At 40.7% G+C, this 25,367-nt stretch overlaps 1 protein-coding gene across 1 annotated transcript; it reads right to left on the reverse strand.

Annotated features, from left to right (window-relative positions):
• Positions 1–497: 497 nt before the first annotated feature.
• Positions 498–2,272, reverse strand: LOC149175671 (benzyl alcohol O-benzoyltransferase-like). The gene is made up of 2 exons (XM_089422919.1): positions 1,745–2,272; positions 498–1,364 (listed from the first exon to the last, which is right to left on the reverse strand). Exons 1-2 carry the CDS (start codon positions 2,270–2,272, stop codon positions 498–500), a joined length of 1,395 nt encoding a protein of 464 aa, XP_089279045.1.
• Between the last annotated feature and the right edge of the window lie 23,095 nt (positions 2,273–25,367).

A 25,367-nucleotide genomic window follows, 5' to 3' on the forward strand; every position in this document is an offset into this window, starting at 1 on the left:
TCTCAAAGTATATCTTAAGATCTATTTTCAGAAATAGTAAAACTGTATAGTGATTGAGAAAAACATGAAATATATATATATATATCCAAAAAAATTACAAAATTGAGTAGGAAGTGATTTACATGAACAATATGAAGTAGAAAACCATTTCTGTTGAAAAACGTTATCGGAAAACTGGTGACACCGCCAAACCTACCTGGCGTGTTTCTAACCAGAGAGAGAGGCTAGCTTGCACAAGGTAAGCTGGTTCAATTGAAAATGAAATAGAAAGCAGTTGACATTGAGACACATTGCTCATGGCATGTACTAAAATAGGAGCAGAAAGCTGTGACATTGACTGGCCTTGTGCATGGCTTGTGCTAACAACAAGGAGAAATGATTTAGGATATATTACAGTAGGCAAACATATTTAGTAAAACTTACTTGGGACTTTCGAACGACTGTCAGCACGAATGTGTTTCTGTGAAGTACAGGACCTTGATGGCGGCTACTCTATTCTAGTTTATGCTACTACATACAATTTCTTCAAATTTTTCCATGGCAACGGGTGGCAAACACACAGGAGTTACGATTCCTTCGAAATCTTTCATTAGAGGAACGGAGAAATTTGACAGCTCGGGTGTTACACCGGACACAAAACCTCCATACACTGCTTTCCCCCACCCAAAATCAGCTTTGCCATACTCAACTTTGGACAAGTCCGTAATAATATAAGAGCCGCCGACTGCAAAGTGTGGACGCCCTTTCACTTCCATCAGATCGATAGCAGATCGCAGATATTTATAGTCGATCCTTTTCTTGGCATCGTTGATTAAATTGACGGCGAAAGACAACGGTTGATGAGTTAGATCCCGGGCCTTTGCCACCGCGCAGGCAAAGCTTAGTGCATTGCCATAGTAACCGGCGGGAAGAGGCGGCTGAAATCGCGAACGGGCGTTTAGAGAAAACAGCAATCTCAAATCTTGGTCGGCTGGGAGATTCAGAGCCTTCGTTCTTGATTGCCACAAGCACGCCGATAACGCTTCGAATGTGGTACAGTTGCTGCCTTCTACCTGTCGTTTTAAGGCCTCGATATCTCTTAGCCCAAAGAAGAATGACTTAACGCTCATTTCGTCCTGAGGCGCCATCAATTGTTTATAATCATCGGGCGTTGGTTTGGCATACTCGTGGTGGGAAAATTCCACAGTAGGCTCCTCTCTGGGTCGCAGGACTTCTCGATTCCAAACTGGCGGAACCGCCGGCGTCGGTGCTCCTCTGGCCATTTCACCAAGAGCTTTCAGAAATTGGGCGATACCAACACCATCACTCATGCAGTGATTGGAGCGCAAACCCAATACGAAGCCTCCACATCTTAGACGCGTTACCTGTAAATTCATACGGTGGCAAAATTCTATCAGATTAGTCTGCACATAGGATACCGTATACTGCGAAATGTAGTGAGAATAGGTTGCTTTAAATTGAAAAGTATTACGAAAAATTCAATGGATGCTTCATATTCTTACGCTATCTTAGTAGAGAAACTAACAACTTATTATAAGGACAATACCGGTAATCGATTTCAAATACTAAAACTTTATAGTCAGTCAAACTAATTTCGTAAATGATTTTTTTTAATGTACAATGTAGATTTCTGGAATATCTTAGAATTTTGAGAGATTAAACATTTACATTTTTCATATTCTCAAAATCTGCAATTCTAGAAAATAGACTTCGAATTATAATGTTATATGTGCAGAGCATAAACCTGAATGAGTAGTAGTGGAGAGCCTGTGATGTTATCGGAACCTGGAACGTTATTGACAAATTCATCTCCACGAGGAATAGGTGGATACAGATCTCCAAAATCTTCCAACGAAATATCGGCATCCGCTTCCACGAAAAGAACACCTTCGCCAGTGCAGTCCACGGTCAGTTTATCGTTATCTGCATCTCTCAATCTTCCGGCAAAAGGATAGTAATGCACCAGAACCTTTGCGAGAGCCTCTTTCACAACTTTGACTGGATCCTTTTCATTCTTCTTCTTCGAGTCGCTGTCGCTGCGATAAAATAGAAGCTTAGGAACATGATACCTTGTTCCCGGTTGATCGTCGATGTTCGAAAGATACAGCGATTGACGAGGAGTAGGGCGATGGGGGGCGACGAATAGTGGTGGCTGTCTGGTGATCGTAAAATTGGGAGCAGTTCTTGGAAGGGCACACAACACGCCAGAAGAAGAGTAAGCAGCCAGTCGCCACGCTGCCTGTCTAACAGTCATCGATCTCAGAACGGCCATGGAAACCGACGAGCCAGTAGACAAGTTAAATCGCAATGATGATAATAAAAACTCTCGAAGCTAAACCAAAACGCAGAGCACTGCTTTGGAACATTCACGAAGGCTGGGCAATATTTATGGACGAACACCTGACGACGGAAAATATTAAAAAAAATAAAAAGGAGTTACCAGGTCACTGACTCACTGAAGCAACAACATTCTTTTGGCACTACTCTTTAATTTATGAAGAAACGACTGACAACGCAGAGAAAAAAAAATAGGGGAAACGCATCCTGAGGAGGGAATCTACATTTAAAATAGACGGATCATGTGACAGAATTATCAACGTTTTTTGGCACTACTGAGTCTTCAGTAATTTATGATTTATGGCCGTATGCCTATCGACTCTCTTCCACGCCGTCCGACAAATGAATTGTCATACCATCCTGTGTTATGATATCGATCCCATTTTTTTTCCATTTTCTATCTCAGACTAACGGGGCGAAATTAGATTAAATTTACAATTAACGCTGCAACAGTAAGTAGATCAAGTAATGTTTTACAAATTTTCAAAATAACTATTAATAGCTTTGAAAACAAAACACTCTCAGATTAAAAAATAAAAAGTAATAAATAATAGAACAAACTTACAATAAAATAGAGTAAACCATTTAAACAAATATTAATAGTGTTATTATAAATAGGTTAGGTTAATAGGCATGTTTTTAATAGAATAGTTGGTTGGAATTTTAATTTTTTGGAATTTTAATTTAATTATAGTAATTATTATTAGTGGAGGTAGAAATTTAATATATTTTTATTAATTAAATATTAAATATTAAAATTTATGTATTTTTTTCTTTTTAATTAAAATATCTCAATTTTATTAATTAAAGAATATGTAGTATGCTTAGTATTGATAAAGCCATGGTATTGTAATAAAGACGATTTACAAGTTATGAATTTCTATTTGTAAAGTGGGAGTGAATCTCCATTATTAAGAATATTGTTCTATGTTTTTTAAAACGTATATATATGTTTAACTCATATATGAACTCCTTCAATAATTAATAATAACAAGCCCATATCTATCTTAACTCAAAGGATCAAATCTCTTTAGATGCAAACTTCTTTTAGAGTGAAAATAAATTTAATCCTTGGTAGGTCTAGACTTAAGATTAATTTATTTTTTATAGGATATCACATTATATTACACTACAACATCTCGATACGGGGCTAGATCAACACAATAATAATTTAAAACAAAGTTATAATTTAGTTAATTTTTGTAATTTTTTTAAAATCTTGACAATGTGAAATGTATCATTGGGTAAGTGTTTCAATGTTTCCCATGGTTTAATGTCTATCTGTACTAACCAACCATTTAATACAATATATATGGTTGTGTTAGTTATGTAGAAAACTAGAAAAACCAAGGAAAATTATTAGTAGACTTAATCCAATAGAGAAATGAAAATACATACATCCACTCCCTTTTCCTTCACACCCCATTTTACCATCAAGAATTCTTAATTTGTAAATAAATAGGCATTGTTACAATATCATGGCCTAATACCATTGAGCGATACATGGATTATCAATGCTACATGACTTTAACATTCGAGCAACCTATGACACTTATATAATTATTTATATGAAAGTTTTTTTAATTAAAAAAATAATTAAAAGAGTAAAATTGGCCTAACTACTTTTGAGATAAATATCAACATTTGATATATCGCTATTACTAAGAATATTCTAGAATATTTGATGGTGATTAAATCCTTACCATCCACCTTATTGATAATTAAATTAAAATTCTAAAAGCCTATTCCAATATATATATACATATACATATACATATACATATACATATACATATACATATACATATATATATATATACACATATATATATAGGTAGGTAGTTAGTAGATGTAATTATCTCCCATTTGAGATGTAATAAAAGCTTGAGTGAATATTTTTCTATTGTTTCTATCACTTTTCCACTCATCCTTTTTTAACATGTCTTTCATCACATTTGCAAGAGCCCGATGAAGGTTCTACAATACTAGTCCTTATACTTTAGAAAAATCTTTGTTTGCATATCAACTAGATTATTGTTAATGTGTATTTTTTCTAACTGTAGCAGTCCATCATCTAACATGTTGGTGATTATTGCCCTCAAGCATGTACAAAAAGATGAAACAATCCTTAGTTAGATGTTAACATGCAACATGTTGATTGTTAGTATAGAAACCAGGTTAGATCCATAATCCATAAGACAATAAAACACACAATTACTCTATGTAAAGAAAATAGAAAAAGAAGTTCTCTTACAGACACAGCCCAATAGAAAAGACAAGAAATATGTCTAGTTCTAGTCGAATCTACTATAACTTCACCTCGTTGTGTAAAAGGTTGTTAGTGGAGCAACTCAATTTCTCTTGAGGGATGGGCTTTACGTCTCTCTCTCCTTCTCATTCCTCCTTTCTTCTACAAAAAAGCACTAACATAACCCGTCTTTAGATGTGTTTCTAAATTGCTTGGCTTGGCTCTTATTTTATTAACCTGAGTGGCTAAGGTTTTTCGGAAAACCTTTCATGATCACTGCAGGTCATTCTATTGCAAAAAGAAGACATGGGGTCAATGTTTCCTTGACCATAAGGAAGGAATCTAGGTATGTGAGACCAAACACCTTTTCAAATAGACAATCTAAAATGTAGAAACAATTCTTGCATGACTATTTCACCGATATTTGCATGGATGTACAAGTTTACTTAAGAACACAACATAGTCTCGAACGATTAGTTAGAAAGTTGCACAGTGAATGAAATTTCAATTTATTCCTTCTTGTTTTTGTATCCCATGAATTTCTTTCCCCAAGGACTGCTTTTGGTGATGTTTGAACATGTTTTTGACATGTTATTGTTCTACTATCATTTGTACAAGAGGCGTACCAAAATTTTAGGATAATGGTTGCCCCCCAATGTGCAAGGGGGGGCACATGGAAATGTACACCTAAAGTACATGACAAATTTCTGTGTGTTGAAATGGGTACAACTAAAGATGCCAATGAGAGAGAGAGAGTGAGAGAGGTCAGATGAGCCTAAAGGATTGACTGATCTACAACCTGCATGAACTAGTGAAAATGAGTGACATATATTGATATTAAATTTCTTGATACAAAGGAGGTGCCCATGTCCCATGATCATGGTAAATGTCAAAGTACAGTACAAATTACAATGATGGTCATGCAAGACCATGTAGAATGATGGATCTTTGAATCTATCGAAATGGAGAATGTTGTAACTATAGATATGACTTATACCAAAGGGGAGGGAGTTTGAGATTGATGAAAGAGTCGCGTTGATGCGAATATAGCTCAGTAACCATAAGGGGCATCCCCATTGAATGGGGATACAAATGAAGTGGGTATAATGAGGTCATCAAATCGTCATGGGGTCAATGCAAGTCATGGCCATGCAAAAAAATGTAGCTGGAGTGGAGTGGTGGGCTCCAGTATTGCAGCAATGATGCTGCAACTCCTGGGACTCCCTTCTTTCCTTTTATCAACCCGGTTGTTCGTAACAAACATGGAAGTGATGGTGCTATATGCACAAGTACTAGCTCTTGCCACAGGCTGTCACTTGATCAGCTGGCACAAGTCCGCTAGGAGCGTAAGCCAACTTCTATGAGCTCTTAGAAGAAGATTTTAATTGTGATAGATGAAAGCTAACTCAAAAGAGGCTAGTCTACTTGCAAAAAGAAGTTGACAGCTGAAAGGAAATGCAAACCCTAGCAAACCCTATTCTTACCGACTAACCCTACTAGTGCAAGAAAAGAGATGAAAGTTGCAGAAATGGATGCCATTGACTCTTGGAAAGGTAAAATGCATGTGACTAAGCTACCTCTGAAGTAAAATCTGGAAAAAGCATCTTTTTTATTTTTGAGTAAGTTGGCGGAATTATTATGCATGTGCTTTAAATGTTTTTTACTGTGCAGAGGTTGATTGATCCAGGTGGATATTGGTGGCCACCTGCCAGGTCCACCACCATGGTCTTTCTCAGCATTTTCAGTTTCCTTAACTGTAGCACAGTTTACTATTTTTAGCAGTTTTTCGGGTCCTGAACTTCCGGAGCCGTTTTGAGGCCCTAAACGACGTTTTTTTGGAATTCTGGGGCGACCGAGCCCTATGTTGCCTCCCAAAGTGGTAGTACTCAGATAGATCTTTCTAACGAGCTATCGTACGCGTCAAACGGAGATCGTATGCCAAAGTTACGACCCCGGGAAATTGATGTACCAATTTACCCAAACGGGGCCCACAATTTGGCGTTTCATCTTCTAGGGTTAGGTTTCGGTATGTGAAGGGTTTTCCATTGTTTCTCAACAATAAATAGGCCTTCGAGCCTCATTGTAATACAGTTCAGAACAGTTCAGAGGCATGTAGCCATCACATCTCTTCTCAGAGATAAGCTACCATCGCCCTAGCTAGTTTATTGCCATTTCTGTTTGTAAGCATATGTCAGTATTTTCCATTAATGAAATGAAGTATTATTTCCGCTGCATCTTTGTGTATATGGTTATCTCTGTAATTTGTTGCGTTCCTATTTAAATCTGGATCAGTGGTATCACAGCGGTCTGCTTTTTCTCTGTTTTTCTTTGCATGTCCCCAACAAGGTCGGGATATAAGGAGTTAGGGCTTGAACTGGTTGAACCTTTGCAAGACCAGCCTCGCAAATCCCGACGGCCTCCCATGGCGGACGAGAAGAAAGACGAGGGGGCAGGAGATCCCATCAAAATCTTGCTCGAAGAAGCGCTCGAGCGACAACGGAATGCGATGATGGACAGCTTTGCCCAGATCCTTCAGCGGCTACCCAGAAGCGGCACATCGGCTTCCAGCAGCTCCTCTGGAAACGCCACACCCTTTAAGGTACAAGTTAATTTTGAAATCCCCATATTCGAGGGTCAGATAGACGCCGATGCCGTAGATAAATGGTTAAATCTGCTAGAGGGTTATTTTTCTGTTCATGAATTTTCGAGTCGGGAAAAGATTGTTTTTGCTCTTCTCAAAGCAGCCCCCCACGTCAAGGACTGGTGGGAAACCTACTGCGAGCAGAAGGATGAAAGTACTGGCTCACTATTTTCAGCCGCACCCACCTGGGATTCGTTCCGGGATGCCATCAAGGAGCAGTACTACCCTGTCGGAAGCTATGAGGATGAATACATAAAGTGGACCACGCTGCGGCAGGGGAGGGACCAAGATGTGCCGGAGTTCACCAATCTTTTCCATACCCTTCGCACAAAGTTGGGTATCAAGGATTCGGAGCAACATTTGATACTCAAATACCGTGGCTGCCTGCACAAGTACATCCAGGAAGAAATACAGTTCCTAAACATCCCCTCGCTCGGCGCAGCATACCGGTATGCCGTCAAAGTCGAGCAGAAGTTTAAACAAAAGAAGCGAGACTTTGGATCTGCGAATCCAAAGCAGGGGAAAGGTGCCCCTAAACCACAGAACAAAGGACAAAGCCAAGGCGGGACAGCCCAAGACAACCAGCTGAAGCTGCAAGCAAAGAGCAACGCCGCGAAGCCGAGAAAGGACACTGGAAAATGGTGCGAGTTCCATAAGAGCTCCACTCACAACACAAGTGAGTGTCGGGCCAAACAGTCACTGGTGGCTGAGCTAAAGGTTTCAGAATCAGATGCATGTTCCAACTCTGAGTCAGAACCCGATAAGGGGTATGAAAAAGGGAAGAAGATCATTGATGCGGATCCCAGCGCCACTGTTGCTACCGCAAAGATCCAGAAAAATGAACCCGAAGATCCAGAGGAGGAGGAGCGTCTCTTCCACTCCCAGATGTGGGTCAAGGGCTCCCCGATACAGTTCATTGTTGATAGCGGGAGTCAAAAGAACCTCATTTCGGCAGAGGTCGTGAAGCGGTTGGGCTTACCGACCACAGCACATCCACAACCATACACCATTGGGTGGCTTTACCAAGGGCGAGATCTTCGCGTGAGCCAGCAGTGTCGCCTTCCATACAACATCAAGCCCTTCACGGATGAGGTATTGTGTGACATTGCTCCCCTTGAAGTTTGTGATGTATTACTAGGACAACCATACTTGTGGAAGCGACATGCTGTGTATGAATCAAGGCCCCGTGCTGTTATTATTACATTGGGAAATAAGTTGTTTAGGATACCAGAGGTACCACCACCTGCCGCCATCTCTTTGATTACTGCAAAACAATGCAGTAAGATCATTTCCAAAACCAGGAAATTTGTTTTCCTGATGATACGCCCTCAAGGGAAGAAGAAGACAGTGGCCGCGGCCTCCAAACGAGGTCCCTCTGCACGGCAGCTACAAATGGACAAGATTGTGGAGGAGTACAAAGACATCTTCACCTCCCCGGCAGGGGTTCCTCTGCACTGTCAAGTCAAGCACTCCATTGATCTGACCCCAGGTGCGCCGCTACCCAATGGACCAATTTATCGGCGCTCCGTTCTGGAGAACAATGAAATCAAGAGGCAGATTCAGGAGCTCCTACAGAAAGGTCACATCCGTCCGAGTTCTTCGCCCTGTGGGAGCCCGATAGTGTTGGTACAGAAGAAGGATGGGACGTGGAGACTCTGTATTGACTATCGGGCGCTGAACAAGATCACTGTCCGTAATAGGTACCCGATCCCGCGGATTGATGACCTCCTAGACCAACTAAAGGGGGCGAAATATTTCAGCAAGATCGATCTGAAGTCAGGATATCACCAGGTACCAATTGAACCCTCAGATGTGTGGAAGACTGCCTTCAAATCCAAGGAGGGCCTCTTCGAATGGTTGGTCATGCCTTTTGGATTGACGAATGCTCCTGCAACCTTTATGAGGCTAATGGATGACATCTTGCGGCCATTCACCAACTCCTTTGTAGTAGTATACTTGGATGACATTCTGATCTTCAGCCAGAGTTGGGAAGAGCACCTCCACCACATCCGACAGGTTCTCCAAACACTGCGGCAACACAAGCTATGTGCCAATTTGGAGAAATGCACTTTTGGCATGACCGAGGTCCAGTATCTGGGATACATCATTGATGAACAGGGGGTGCATGTCGATCCAGCCAAGGTCCAAGTCATTCGGGATTGGCCCTCTCCAACCACTCTAACAGAGCTCCGCAGCTTTCTAGGTCTTGCCAACTTCTACCGCAGGTTTGTGTTGGGATTTTCTCATATTTCTTGGCCCTTGAGTCAAGTCACCAAGGGCGGGGCGAAAGAAAAATTCTTTTGGTCTGAATCTCAACAGAAGGCATTCAGGGAGTTGAAGGATCGCCTCTGCACGGCACCAGTGCTCGCGTTACCAGATTTACAACAACCATTTGAGGTCGAGACAGATGCCTCTGACTATGCTATTGGGGCAGTCCTTACTCAACATGGACATCCAGTGGCATATCACAGTGAAACACTTTCAGACACAGTCCGGAAGTACCCCACTTATGATAAAGAGATGTATTCCATTGTACAGGCCTGCCGACAATGGAAGCATTACATTTTGGGGAAGGAAACGGTCATCCACACAGACCACCGACCTCTGCAATTCATACAGACCCAAGGGAAATTGCAGAATGATCGCCATCAGAAGTGGTCTACATACCTGCAACAGTTTCACTTGAATATCAAGTATAAAAAGGGCAGCACCAATAATGTTGCAGATTGCCTCAGTCGACCACCGATCATGGCGCTAACCACCGTGCTCAACTCTTGCGGGCACGAGACTTCTGATTGGCCACTTCTCTACAAAAGCGACCCAGAATTCGGCCACACATACCAGACACTCTTGGAGGGTCGGCAGGTTGCAGATTTTCACCTCCAGGATGCCCTATTATGCCACCTCGGTCACCTTTGTGTTCCTTCAAGCGAGCGTGCCAAGATGATTTGGGAAGCACACTACAGTCGGGCTGCTGGGCATTTCGGGGTTGAGAAAACAGTGGCAGTACTGCAAAACTATTTCTATTGGCCGAATCTTCGACAGGATGTTGGGAAGTACATCCGATCATGTACTGCCTGTGCCATTGCCAAACCGACCATTAAGAAGCAAGGCCTCTATACCCCGTTGCCTACCCCTAGTCGACCTTGGGAATCCATCTCCATGGATTACATGTCAGGCCTTCCTTCCACTAAGCATGGAAATGACTGTGTTTTTGTGGTCGTCGACAGGTTCTCAAAGATGGCCATTATGATGGCCTGCAAGAAGAATATCACAGCAGAAGCCACTGCTAAACTCTTCTTTGAACGAGTGTGGGTGCACTTTGGGATCCCACAGTCTATCATCTCAGATCGGGACAGTCGGTTTCTCAGCACATTTTGGTCCAGTCTCTGGTCAATGCTGGACACCAAACTCACGAAGTCCACAGCCTTCCATCCTCAAACTGATGGCCAGACAGAGGTTGTCAACAGGATGATTGTGCACATTCTGCGCATGTATAACTCAAAGCATCCACGCACATGGGACGAGAGCCTCCCCTATGTTCAGCACAGCTACAACCGAGCTCTTCACAGCTCCACTGGCCATAGCCCTTTTCAGGTGGGTTTAGGATTCCAGCCACTATGCCCCATTGATGTGGCCATGCCACTTGCAGCTACTCACATGAATTCAGCTCATGTCCAGTCCGAAACAGATAAGGCCACCAGCTTCATTGAGCGCATCCAACATATTCGCCAGCAGGTCCATGACATTCTTGAGAAATCAAATGCCAAGTACAAGCAGCGACATGATCAACACCGGGTGCCACACAAGTTTCAGGTGGGCGACAAAGTCTGGTTGCATTTGCAAAAGGAACGCCTTACTGGAGCCTATCGGAAATTGAGACCACTTCGATATGGTCCTTACACCATTACTAAGGCTATGGGAGACAATGCATTTGAGCTCAGCATTCCCCCATTCCTTGGCCTGCACCCAGTGTTCAATGTGGACCGCCTTCGGCCATACTTTCCACCATTGCTAGACACATCCGACATTGCAGAACAGCTCAAACCCACATAATTAAATCCAGATTGCATGGAACAAGCTGCAACTGATCGGATCATGGACACACAGATCAAGAACACTCGCCAACAGCATATCCAACTGTATCGAGTTGTCAAAGCAGGCCAACTCCTTCAGCAGGGCAAGTGGCTCACCAGGGAACAAGTTCAGCAGAGGTTTCCTCATCTCATGGAGGAGCTCAATGCAATGGGGACCATTGCTTCCTAAGGGGGGAGGAATGATCCAGGTGGATATTGGTGGCCACCTGCCAGGTCCACCTGGACCCCCACCATGGTCTTTCTCAGCATTTTCAGTTTCCTTAATTGTAGCACAGTTTACTATTTTTAGCAGTTTTTCGGGTCCTGAACTTCCGGAGCCGTTTTGAGGCCCTAAACGACGTTTTTTTGGAATTCTGGGGCGACCGAGCCCTATGTTGCCTCCCAAAGTGGTAGTACTCGGATAGATCTTTCTAACGAGCTATCGTACGCGTCAAACGGAGATCGTATGCCAAAGTTACGACCCCGGGAAATTGATGTACCAATTTACCCAAACGGGGCCCACAATTTGGCGTTTCATCTTCTAGGGTTAGGTTTCGGTATGTGAAGGGTTTTTCATTGTTTCTCAACAATAAATAGGCCTTCGAGCCTCATTGTAATACAGTTAAGAACAGTTCAGAGGCATGTAGCCATCACATCTCTTCTCAGAGATAAGCTACCATCGCCCTAGCTAGTTTATTGCCATTTCTGTTTGTAAGCATATGTCAGTATTTTCCATTAATGAAATGAAGTATTATTTCCGCTGCATCTTTGTGTATATGGTTATCTCTGTAATTTGTTGCGTTCTTGTTTAAATCTGGATCATTGATTGGCAAAAGGAAATGGAGTGGGGGCTTGCAAGAGGTCGAAAATGTGAGAAGAGGGCCTAAGGGGTGCCCAACACCCTTCCAAAGAGTTTCACAGTGATCAGATCTCAAAAAACTTCTCCCATGAACTTCTACAGGAAGTCTGTAGGGGTTCTACAAGATGTTCTACAGCAAGTTCTACAGGAAGAGCCAAAAGGGGATTTTAGAGGGTTGATGGTGGAAAAACAGTGGGAAAGTGGAAATGAAGGATGGATAAGGATGTTAAGGGGTCTAGGACCTGGTAAATGAAGCTAAGGAGTGATGAAGGTGGTTGGATTTGTTCAAGGATGGAGGGAGCAATGCTAAACAAGAATGTAGAAATTAGGGCAAATTGGAAAAGTGTGGAAAATGAAGGGAAGGAATCTTGGATTAGGGGTTGGAGCAGGTTGTATGATGGAGGAAGGATAGGCAGGGATGTATTACAGGTGCTTTGCACACTATTTTCCAAAATTGATCGAACAAAGACTAGAAAAGCCAGAGATCTACCTATTTTGACCTAATCTAACCTAAAAGCTAGAAACATGATGAACAAAAGTTTATAGATAGGAAATCATGCAAGATAACTATGGAAACTAAGCAAGAATAGATCTAAACATGCAACTACAACTGGTAGCAACTTTTCCAACTAAAAACCTAACACTAGAAATTGCATTGAAAGGCAAAAACAATGTTTTTGTGGCAGCAAGTATGCCTTGGTCTCAGCTCATGGTCCCAAGGAGGGAGAGGTGACATCAAGGATTGCTTGATGGCCTTTTTGCAGATCTTTTCTGTTATCAAACTGTCAAATCAACCTAAAGCATGAAAATCTATTTTAATCATCAAAAACAACCTAAGTAACAAAGCAATATTTTAACCTAAATAACAGAAATTATTCTATGAATGCAACAAAGACACATAAAAGTACACAAAGGAGGTACTGGCACTTAGGTTGGGCCCAACCCAAAGAGATACAACCTCCTAAGAAATATTAGAGCTGGTGCCAAGCTGGATTCATCTTTATTGATCAAAAAATAATAGTTACATCCCAAAAACTGTCTACAAGAAAAAGCTTGAAAATGTGCTGATACAGAGCTGCACTAAAGCGCGAAAATAGACTAACAAAATGGCTAACCTACTGACTAAAATCTAACTAAAAAAATTGAGGCCCTAAGCCTTATTATTTATACAAATTGAGGACCCCAATAGTCCTCCTAAACATTAGGAACTCAGCTGCCAAAACTTACAGTTAACAACAGCTTCACTAGCCCTGCTCCGTTGCCCTTGTGATCATTGATGTAGTGGCCCTTGAACTCCGAGCTGCTGGAGGAGAATTCGAGGTAAGGGCTTATAAATGAAGGGGACACCCTCCTACAAATCCTCTCCCTCATTCTTCCATGAATTTGGCTGCCAAATGCTCATTAAACCTTTGATTTTGTCTTAAACTTGACCAAAAATCTGCATAAAGCACACATTAGACTTTTTGGCATAATGACTAACCCAATTCACTCTATTAGCATAAATATAATCAAAACATGCAATAAAATAATGAGAATGGTGGATTAAGTCGAATTAAGAGGTAAAATGAGCCCATATAATTACCCATTTCTGGGGCTCATCATCACCCCCTATTGAAGGTGTTGCTCATCCTCTGAGCAACTAATCTATCTCTTCATCTTTGATGGCCCTGGTGGCCTCCCTATCATCCCAAGCTTCTGATGTGGTCTACTCATGTGTGCCATAAAATTATGCCTTCTTGTCCATGTCCTTCCACTGCTCCTCCTATTCTGCTTGTTTGAATTCTTGTGCTTTTCCTGGCCTTAAAATACATGGAGGCCTACCTTTTTCTCTTTTCTTTTGGCTTAATTGGTGTCCTTAGGGTAGTGAGACCAGCTGCTACTTCTCTTGCCAACATCTCAGGGGATTTTTCTTTCTGCTGTTCTTTTTCTTCACTTCTTGTAGAAATTTCTATGCCCACTGTTTCTGCTTGTGCCACTGATATCTTAGGGTGTATCTTTTCTTTCTCTTGTTGGGTGCCTGCCTTGGCTGTGGCAGCCTTCTTTTGGGCCTTCTTGGCCTTTTTCTTTCCAATCTTTGTCTTTTTTCCTTTCTCTATTTTTGCTGTTTTCTCCTTTTCTGTCTTAGGTTCAACAGTCTTGTCAAATTCCTCTTTTTCCTTCTATTCTTCCTCTATTTTTCCCTCTGCTGGAATGTCTTGTGCTCCCTCATCAATGTTCTTCTCAATTTATTCAGTTTGCTCCCCCTCATCACTGCTGGATGGGCTAATGTTCTCAACCAAAGTTTTGATGTTATCATTGATGGACATATTTCTGAAGATTTCCCAAGCTATGGGGACAGTATAGTTGAGTAAAGCATCTTCTACCAACAGTTTCATGATTCCATGGTGGGCTAACTGATCTAGGATTCCCGCATTTAGCTTGGTACCACATTCAATTAAAGACTGAAGGAGGAAATATGGGATGCTCAATTTCCTAGTTGGAGGCAAGTCCATCCCATACCTCAATTCATGTAGCAGCCTGAAATGATAACCATAAATGATGCTAAACCTCCCTTCACATTTGATATGCTTCATTATTTGATAACTAACTTCACTCCAGAGAGGAGGCAAGCTTGTCCTTCTAGCTCCGTTTTTGTCTTCTACAGGATGCTCCTTGAGCGGAAATTTTTTTTCTTAGCAACTTGGCCCAATGATCTCTCTTCTTTGCTCCAAGGGAGCCCCAATGGTAGACTAGTAATTCTATTGATGAACTCAGGGGTAAGTTCTAGGGTCAAACCCCTAAAACTAACTGTGGCATGCGTCTTTAAATGTGGTCTCAGGGACATTAAAAACTCTTCAGTTATCTCCTCATCATAACCCTAAATTTTGTCAAAGAAGGATATCCAATTTGCCTGGGTGAAAAGGTCCACCACCTTAGGGTGCTCGTGCAACTTGCTAGAGTCTAAGGGTTCTTTCCTTATGAATCCTCCTGCCATGGTGTTGAGTGCTCTTTTTATGTCTTAACTAGAAAAGAAAATGCTCAGAAAAACAAACAGTGAATCACTGAAACAGAGGATAGCTGAACTCGGCTTCTTCTGAACCCAAGAAGGAATTTCTCATGTGTTCAATATCAAATAGCAATATTTCCCCTGTTTTAAGACTGCTGTCACCCAAAATTTGACTGTCTGTTTATGAAAAGAAGAATTTGTTTTTACAGAACAGAGCATAAGGACACAGGTTCTCTTCTCAGCACATGGATAGATATGTAAATTCAGTTTTTTTCACGCACACAGGCTGGCCTCTACTGCTGCATGTCTCTTCCTTCCAGGAGAATTTAAAAAAATGTTGAGGAGATTTTCGATGCAGAGGAAAAAACTTGGTAAACTCAGTGAAATATGCAGGCAAAATTTTACTCTCGTTTCAATCTAATGTTGTGTTCAATTCACCACCTTCCACAAACAAATCATGCAGAGAGAAGTTTTCTCGAGCCTACCTCGTTTGGAGCTTGAAATTCGATGAAAATTCTCGGTTTTCCTTCTACAAAGTTGTTCTCTGCCTTTCCTGTAGAAGGCTCTCGGTTCCTGTAGAACGAAACTGTGCTTCCTGTAGAGTCTGACAGGTGGGAGATTTTCAAAAAAACAGGTAGAAATATGGCAGAGCATGACTGGTTAGCTGCTCTAGAAATGGTAGATGCGTACTCTAGTCGAGAACGTCGTGAGTGCAGAATGAACACAGGGTGGTGAATGCCTTAACTGAGTTGTTTGTTATCTGCGGGCGTGATTCGTGGTGAGGTGATGAGGTGGCCGGACCGGATCGTTGATCCCCAATGCAGTGTTATTATGAAACTGTATGTTCTTTGCCTGTTAATCACGTGACATCAGTTGCGCTGGAGTTCAAAACATCTGCCGCTACCTGTTTTTTTAAATTTCTCGTGAGTTGACTATACACATGGGCTGTGTGATCTCCGGAGGAGTGTAATTGAACTAGCTGAGGGTGTCTAGTTAACTGGCCACCTTTCTGGCTTAATCCAACCATTTCATTCATTTATGAAGTTTTGAATCATACAGATGCAAATAGATGAACTGGTTTAGACACTTACTTGTAAGTCGACGTGTTGCTTGGTTTATTTGCTGCTGCATGCTCATATTCATTTGTTGCATGCCCGTGTCCCTTCTGCTATATTCTTTTTGCTGTTTGATGTGTGGCTATTTTTCTTGTGCAGGTATCCTTTGGCTGGATCTAAGTTGTAGATGTCTGTTTCAACCTTCAGATTTGCACCCTCATGCTGCTGATGCTAGATTTTTGCAAGACAACAACTTGTTTTCTAAATAGCTCCCAAACGATAGATCAGATTGACCTAAAACTTTTTGAGCATGTTTCTATCATCATTATGCACCTCCCATAGCAAAATTGTGGTCAATGGATGCACAGATTTCGAGAAAAATTGAAAATGGCTGAAGGTGAAAGAGGTCAATTTCTCAAAAAATGTGCATTGGAATTGGCTAAAATTGCTTGGGCAGGTTACTATCACCCATATGCATCTCCCCATGTAACAGTTTTTTAAATGGATCATATGCATCTCCCCATGGAACATGTTTTTAAATGGATGCACAGATATTGAGAAAATGCAAAAATGGTTGAAGGTGATGGAAGCTGATTTCTTAGAAACCATGCACTGGAATTGACTGAAATTGCTTGGGCATGTTGCCATCATCCCTATACAACTCCCCATCTAACAATTTTTTAAATGGATGCACAGTTTTCAAGTTAGGGAAAAAACAAATTTTGTGCTCAATGTATTTTTGTATTAGAGCATTCTGCAATTTTTTGGACAGTAAGAAAAATGAGCTTGGGGTGTGATGCAAGCATGGAAATGACGGAAGAGGGGTTTGAAGACTGCAGGAGGATTTATGAACCCTTTATGAAGCTTCCCTCTTCCTCAAACTGATTTTGAAGTCCATTTCTAGCTCTCTGTAATTTCTACAGGATCCTCCTGTAGAAAACACAGTTTTCAGAAAAGAAGCACATTGATGTGGAAAGGATGTCAAGAATGATGGAGAAGAGTGAGGGAAGGGAGGATAGGTGCTGCTATTGGTTTCAGAGCTTTCTTGGCACTTTCTGCTGCTTCCTGAATTTCTGCAAAGATGCAATACAACTGGAAATTCATTTTTTTTTTTTTTTTAAAACAACTAGGGCACCTCAAGGAGGTTTTCACCCTAATTGCCTGCCCTGGGCGCCTCCAAGGGAGGTTTTCACCCAAGGATATTATTCCCTTTTTCTTTTCTCTTCTTTCTAACCCATTGACTCCCTCATGGAGGTTTTCACTCAATGAGCCAATCTGAGGCACCTCCGAGGAGGTTTTCACCTTAGATTTTTATCTTTCTCTTATTTTTCATTTTTTATTTTTTTATTTTGTTTTTTACCCTACCCTACTTTGAAAAACAAAATCATTTTCAAGTATAAGAATACTTCCAATGGAGCCATGTGCACATCGAGATGATAGACAAAATGATGTGGAGGCTTGAAATGCATGCTTTGACAGGTATTCAGATTTCAGAGACCAAATGATTTGACTTTGAAGGGATCAAGCAGGGTTGAGGAAGAGAGTATTGCTGCAACTTAGTGACCATCTAGAACCATATCTCAATATAGCTCTAATATCCTTGGTCCTTTTGCTGATCTAGATTATTCTTCATGTCACCTTCTACCGTGACCTCCTCATCTTCCTCTTTTTGCTAATTTTTCTCTTGAATACATGGAGGATTTGATCGTAACCATGAGGAAGTTCTCTTGATCTCTGATTCTATTGTCTTCTCTTTATCAAGTGCAGCCCATGGTCCTTTGATCTCCTCTTTTGAATCTTCTTTTGCTGGATGTGGTCCTTCAATGCTGTCAATATAATATCTTTTTTGCAATACTCTTCTTGAGCTATGGTGAATATCATTGAGCTCAAGAGGAGTTGTTTGGACATGTTGTGCCTCAGCATTGTAATTGGGTTGAGCTACTCCAATGTGTGGGTTTGGAAATGGTGGTACGGGTAGTTGAGTGGGGGTGTATATTTGAGATGGATGTGGATGGGGTTGTGGTTGGGCAGGTGGTTTCCCACTATATACTTGCTGAGCCTACCTGTTATTTGGGTTTGGGTTCAGTTGAGCAGGCATTTGGGGCTGCCTTGGTGGAGCAGGAGGTAATGGTTGTGACTAAGAAGGTGGTGGAGGCAAAGGAGTGGGAGGAGAGTTGTACTAGGGCCTCCACCCCTGAAGAGGTGCATTCCACTGAGGTTGTGGCTGAGCGTAGGGGTGAAATGGATGAGCAGCTGGTTGGGCATAATGTGGAGATGTGAAGGACCAAGGAGGAGGTGTGGACCAGGAAGGATGAGTAGGGGGACCCCAAGAAGGCATGGAAGTGGCTTGATAGGGGCTGTAATAGGTCTGGGACGTCCCTTGCATTCCCTGCTGGTAAGGTCTGGGTCCATGTGGCCTCCTTTGGTTCATGAATAGAGTGGTTCAATGGCTCCTTTGGCCCTCTGATATACAGCTTTGATTTTGGTTAAGGAAGGGCACTGGTTCGTAGGATGGTCCTTTTCACAGACAAAACACACTTCTATAGAGTGCAATGGACATTCATTCCTAGGATGCTTTCTAGTGCACCTAGGACAAAAGATGGCCAAAGCCCTCTTGGATTCCTCTTGCTTCCTTTGGATCCACAAGGTATCCAATTGCATGGCAAGAAACTGCCTCATATCGCTCTTGAAATCTTCCAGCATATTTTCACATTCACCTTTTCCAACATAAAGGGATGAGTTGGAAGAAAAGGTACTGCTCCCAACATTTCTATTTTCAGCCATTTGCTCCAGAGGAATGTTTTCTTCTTCTTCTCCCCTAGAGGTTCTTCAAATATGTCTTGCTGTCCACCTAAGAGTTCTTCTTAATCACAACCATCGAAGAAGAGAGAAGGTTGGCTGTGTGAAGCAGTGGAGGGGCTGTGCAAACATTTTTCTGACTTATCTCTACTCCTACAAGGCATGAAAGGAAATCTTTTTGGTTGTTTTTTGTTTTTTGTTTTGTTTTGTTTTTTTTTTTTTTTTTTTTTTTCTGCTTGTACCTACAAAACTAAAATAGATTGAACTGCACCTAACTAAAACCTATCTTGCTGAAATGAAAATTGCAGAATTGAAATGAAAGTAGGAAATGGCTAATTTATGCTTGCAGAATTGAAATTGCAGAATTGAAATGCTAATCTATGCTTGCAAAATTGAAATTGCAGAATTGAAATGCTAATCTATGCTTGCTGAAATGAAATGAAAGCAGGAAATGTCTAATCTAAGCTTGCTGAAATGAAATTGCAGAATTGAAATGATAGTCTAGGAAAGCAGAAAATGTCTAATCTACTTTTGCATAAATGAAATTGCATAATGGAAATGAAACAACTACTCTACTTAGCAGAGTAGTTGCAGAAGGTTGCAGTAGAAGATAGAAGAAAAGCAGCAATCACAAATACTCTGACGCTTCCCCAAAAACGACGCCAAAAATATGGTGGGCTCCAGTATTGTAGCAATGATGCTGCAACTCCTGGGACTCCCTTCGTTACTTTTATCAACCCGGTTGTTCGTAACAAACTTGGAAGCGACAGTGCAATATGCACAAGTACTAGCTCTTGTCGTAGGTTGTCACTTGATCAATTGGCACAAGTCCACTAGGAGCATAAGCCAACTTCTATGAGCTCTTAGAAGAAGCTTTTAACTATTATGGATGAAAGCTAACTCAAAAGAGGCTAGTCTACTTGTAGAAAGAAGCTGAAAGTTGAAAGGAAATGCAAACCCTAGTTTTACCAACTAACCCTACTGGTGCAAGAAAAGAGATGAAAGTTGCGGAAATGGATGCCATTGACTTTTGGAAAGGTAAAATGCATGTGACTAAGCTACTTCTAAAGTAAAATCTAGAAAAATCATCCTTTTGTATTTTTGAGTAAGTTGGCGGAATTATTATGCATGTGCTTGCATTGTTTTTTACTGTGCAGAGGTTGATTGGCGAAAGGAAATGGAGTTGGCACTTGCAAGACGTTGGGAAGGTGAGAAGAGGGCCTAAGGGGTCCCCAACACCCTTCTAGAGAGTTTCATAGCGATCAGATCTCGAAAAACTTCACACGTGAACTTCTACAGGAAGTCTGCAGGGGTTCTACAAGATGTTCTACAGGAAGTTCTACAAGAAGAGTCGAAAGAGGATTTTAGAGGGTTGATGGTGGAAAAATGGTGGGAAAGTGGAAATGAAGGATGGATAAGGATGTTAAGGGGTCTAGGAGCTGGTAAAGGAAGCTAAGGAGTGATGAAGGTGGTTGGATTTGTTCAAGGATGGAGGGAGCAATGCTGAACAAGAATGTAGAAATTAGGGAAAATTGGAAACGTGTGGCAAATGTAGGGAACAAATCTTAGATTAGGGGTTGTAGCAGGTTGTATGATGGAGGAAGGATAGGCAGGTATGTATTACAGGTGCTCCGCACACTATTTTCCAAAACTGTTCGAACAAAGACTAGAAAAACAATAGATCTACCTATTTTGACCTAATCTGACCTAAAAACCAGAAACATGATGAACAGAAGTTTATAGACAGTAAATCATGCAAGATAACTATGAAAAATAAGCAAGAATAGATCTAAACATGCAAGTACAACTGGTAGCAACTTTTCCAACTAAAAACCTAACACTAGCAATTGCATTGAAAGGCAAAAACAGTGTTTTTGTGGCAGCAAGTATGCCTTGGTCTCAGCTCATGGTCCCATGGAGGGAGAGGTGAGATCAAGGATTGATTGATGGCATTTTTGTAGATCTTTTCTGTTATCAAACTGTCAAATCAACCTGAAGCATGAAAAGCTATTTTAATCATAAAAAACAACCTAAGTAACAAAGCAAGATTTTAACCTAAATAACATAAATTATTCTATGAATGCAGCAAAGACACATAAAAGTACACAAAGGAGGTAATGGCACTTGGGTTGGGCCCAACCCCAAGAGCTACAGCCTCCTAAGAAATATTAGAGCTGGTGCAAAGATGGATTCATATTTATTAATCAAGAAATAATAGTTACATCCCAAAAACTGTCTACAAGAAAAATCTTGAAAATGTGTTGATACAGAGCTGCACTAAAGTGTGAAGATAGACTAACAAAATGACTAGCCTACTGAATAAAATATAACTAACAAAATTGAGGCCCTAAGCCCTCTTATTTATACAAATTTACAACCCCAACAATCCTCCTAAACTCTAAGAATTCGGCTGCCAAAACTTGTTGTTAACAGTAGCTTCACTAGCCCTGCTCGACTACCCTTGTGATCATTGATGTGGTGGCCCTTGAACTCCGAGCTGCTGGAGGAGAATTCGAGGTAAGAGCTCATAAATGAAGGGGAAACCCTCCTACAAATCCTCTCCCTTGTTCTTCCATGAATTTGGCTACCAAATGCTCATTAAACCTTTGATTTTGTCTCAAAATTGACCAAAAATCTGCATAAAGCACACATTAGGCTTTTTGGCATAATGACTAACCCAATTCACTCTATTAGCATAAATATAATAAAAAAATGCAATAAAATAATTAGAATGGTGGATTAAGTCAAATTAAGAGGTAAAATGAGCCCACATAATTACCCATTTCTGGGGCTCATCATGGAGCATGGGTGGAGATGATCAAATCAAGGACAACGAGCCAGAGAAAAAACAAACCAATGATAGATGTGACTTATTTCTATGTGGATCAATTGGGTTGATGTTGAACATAGGGTAATCTTAATGGATCAAGGATAATTCCAGTCTCTCCTTGTCCACGCCAAGGATAAATTGTTGTAGTGGCTGCAACACCCTCCAAAATTTTGGCATATACTCAAATTTGGGAGCCTACCGTGGATCCTGTGATCGATCGTTCCTTAGTCACTTATCAATAAGCTGGTGATCTCAAGCTCCCCTCTTCGATCTTAAGATTCATTCATGCTTTATATTATAAAACATGTGTCATATTTAGGCATGGGGATTATTTCTTGTCATGCAAAAGGAAGTTTGTTCTACATCATGGGGAAATATTTATGCATATGAGTTGTTCTCATCACATAGACATGTCTTGCACTCACTTCAAGCACTCTTTTCACAAAGTTTGTTGAATTAAGTGATGTGAGTTTTCATATGTTTTGGTTGGTCATGTTGTGTCACTAAGTGTTCAAGAGTGTGATCGTAGTCTGATCTAATAATGAGATCTAAGACAATTATTAAGGTATTACAGACTCATGTGCATGGATATGCCTATGTTACTTTGTGCAATGGATTGATAAGATTTTGAAATACATAGACAATGAAGTAGTTAAAGAACATAATAGACAACAGACATAAACACAACAGTTTAATAAGGAGTTCACCCAACACTCCTGCGCTACGTCTCCTAGTCCAGCCTTCAGTGGTGACCTCTCTATTATGTCTTAGAAACAGAGTTTTACAAATGTATGAGCTCAATTTGAGTCTCAACACAAAACAATTACAACATCAAGAGTTTTTCTTAAACCCCTCAAGCCTCTCTAAGTACACAGACTCTCTTTATCACTCTTTGTCTCTGTCTTTTCTCTAGCTCAGCACTACGTGTCTTTGTTTCTGTCAGTCTGTGGCTTTAAATCCAATCTGCATTGTCTGTTCATTTCTCCTTCTCGGGCTCTATGCCTTCCCGGCCTCTGTCTGCTCAGATTCCCCTCTGAGCGTTAGCAATCATTGCTAAATGATTTCAAGGCCTTTGAAATCCCAAAAATGGTCATTTTCTACTTACACAGAGAAACGATGTAAAACACAGAAAAATATGCCAAATCACTATTCATCAAAATTCAAATATTATGAATCCACCTTATAACTCCTATCGGGTCTGCCTTTGTAGTGATATCGCATCTCCACCGTTGATCTGGGACATCGAGATCCAACGGTTGTGGTTCATTTCAGGCGGCTCTTTCGTATGGAGGTTAACCGTCTGATGAGGGTGGTTTTATTTCTCCTTAGCCTGGACACGTGGCAGCCACTGTCTGGGATCAGGTGGAGCCCGACCCAAACCATTTACCGCCTTTGGCTCTCCCGAAATCCTCCCTGTTTTGTGATTTCCCTTTATATTTGAAAATACATAAAAATATGAAAATCCTGCTTATATCAAACATGCAATAAAATAGAATAGCATTAAGAAACCCTTCAGGTCCAGTTCATCGCATCGGTGCTTTATCCTTTGTATTTCGTTTATTTAACAAAAATCACGATTTACATTGAAAAAGTCCTTTTACCGGACTTGAAATTTTATCAAATCTCATTTATAATGTTATCGGGTCCGACTGTCGCAAGCCATATGTATATCGGCCCCACTCCATTGTAATGTGCCGACGCGATATTGTGATGCAACTTGGGCCATCGATCTGTGCGCTTGATCGACAGTCCTCGTTGACCCTGGTGATCGCTGTTGTGTATTTCTTGTGGTCTCTGATGATAGCCTCCCTTTTCCACCGGTGATTGCGATTCACCAATCAGATCTGGACCGTTGATTGGCCAGATCCGACGGCTCCGATTCAAAGTTGATTTGACTGTCGATAAGCCTGTTTTTCAATGTTTTCTCTATGTTTTTCCCTTCCGATGGTGTAATCCTACTTTTTAATATGTTCTACTTTTGCGATAGTTTTGAATATTTGAAGACTTAGAGGGTTTTCTAGGATCCATTTGCATCGTGCCTTCCCACTTGTTATGCCTCTATACCAATAGGTGTCATATATCATGATTGACTTGTTGAGCTTTGTAATATGTTCATACATTCACTTGTTGCAAAGGTTTTCCATATTTGTAAAAAAATAAAAAAAATTAAAAAATGTAAAGAGGGTATACCCTAAAAGAAAAATCAAAGGGTAAAAAGAATAAAAAGATGGTCAAAAAGTGAAAGAAAATGAACCCCAACAAAAATAAAAGACCAGGAAAGTGTGCAACTCTAAATGCCACTACTTTTTTACTATTGTAGCATAAAAAATTGTGTGCAGTTTGTCACTTATGCCACAATTTATGAATAGTCAAACAGTTTAAGCTTGGCTAATTCATTTTTCAACTTCATGTTGTAGAAATAGATAATAAAGATTTGACCAAACAATGTAATCTTGGCAGATAAGTAGATAGGTAGAGTGAATAAAATGAGCTCAACAATTTAATCTGAGCCCTTGGATGTAATAAGAGTAGACTTAGATAGGCATCACCATGTAAAAGAAAAGAAAGTTTGATAAGGGTTTGCCAGTCTAAGTGTACCCTAATAAAGAAGTGAAAATGTTAGGTTAAGTAGGTAGGGTAGGTAGATGATGGTTGCAGAATAATATGTGGTGAATGATAAGTTTAAATGTGTAAATATTTTACTTTCATCACAAGGCAAAGGCATGTATCACCTGGAAGACACATCAAGAAATCAAAGTCAAAAAATATTTAACTTCCCTACTCATTTCCCCTAAGTGCCAAGGTATTTATCAAGTTAAAGGCGCTTAGAGCATTTCTCTGACTTTTGGAGGGACCAGACCCTCGGCCCAATAATTTATAATGCCTAAGTACTTAAAACCCCTTCATCAATATTCACCCCCCTTCATAAATCATTCATTCCTTTTATAAAGTTTTCCTAAGTAAAATCCTATTTTACATAGGGAAATTAAAATGTTTTCCATAAAAGCCCTCATTTTTCACTTAGCCTAAGTTTTAAACATATACAGGAAAATGGTTCAAACTTAGCACGACTTCACAAAATCATATTAACTTTTAACTTACATTATTATTTAATTTCCCGATACAAACATTACCCATTCCTGCATTACTATAACTATGCAAAATCCCCAAATTCATATATATCCCGCCCCTCGGTTAAACATAACCATAATAGAGTTAATAATTGGGATTAGTTAGTTAAACCGTAACTAATTAAGAACCCCAACCCCCGCCATATTAAGTGAGGATTAAATAATCATCAGGATTAATTAATAACTCAATGACCAATCACACTGCTCCCACTGTAATTAAAAAACTTTTAATTATGTTGGGCCTGCCCTCATTAACTTTCCACCACATGACCTCCCCGATAGTCGTCTGATCAAGCCCCTCAGATCCAACAGTTTTCGTGCATATCGCATGGCCCTCAGCGACCAAACATTAGCACAAGATCACAAGCATTTTTGCAAACAGTGCTATCGCCATGCATCGCTCAT

This window comes from Pinus tabuliformis, chromosome 4_1, assembly GCF_031772625.1.
Source record: "Pinus tabuliformis cultivar Carrire ecotype Pingquan chromosome 4_1, CPIR1, whole genome shotgun sequence".
Classification (NCBI taxonomy): domain Eukaryota; kingdom Viridiplantae; phylum Streptophyta; class Pinopsida; order Pinales; family Pinaceae; genus Pinus; species Pinus tabuliformis.

Bases quoted from the DNA above. Each gene is read 5' to 3' on its own strand.
- LOC149175671 (XM_089422919.1), bottom strand. From the start codon at position 2,272: ATGGCCGTTCTGAGATCGATGACTGTTAGACAGGCAGCGTGGCGACTG. The intron at 1,365-1,744 runs GTTTATGCTCTG...ATGAATTTACAG, and splicing joins CTCCACTACTACTCATTCAG to GTAACGCGTCTAAGATGTGG.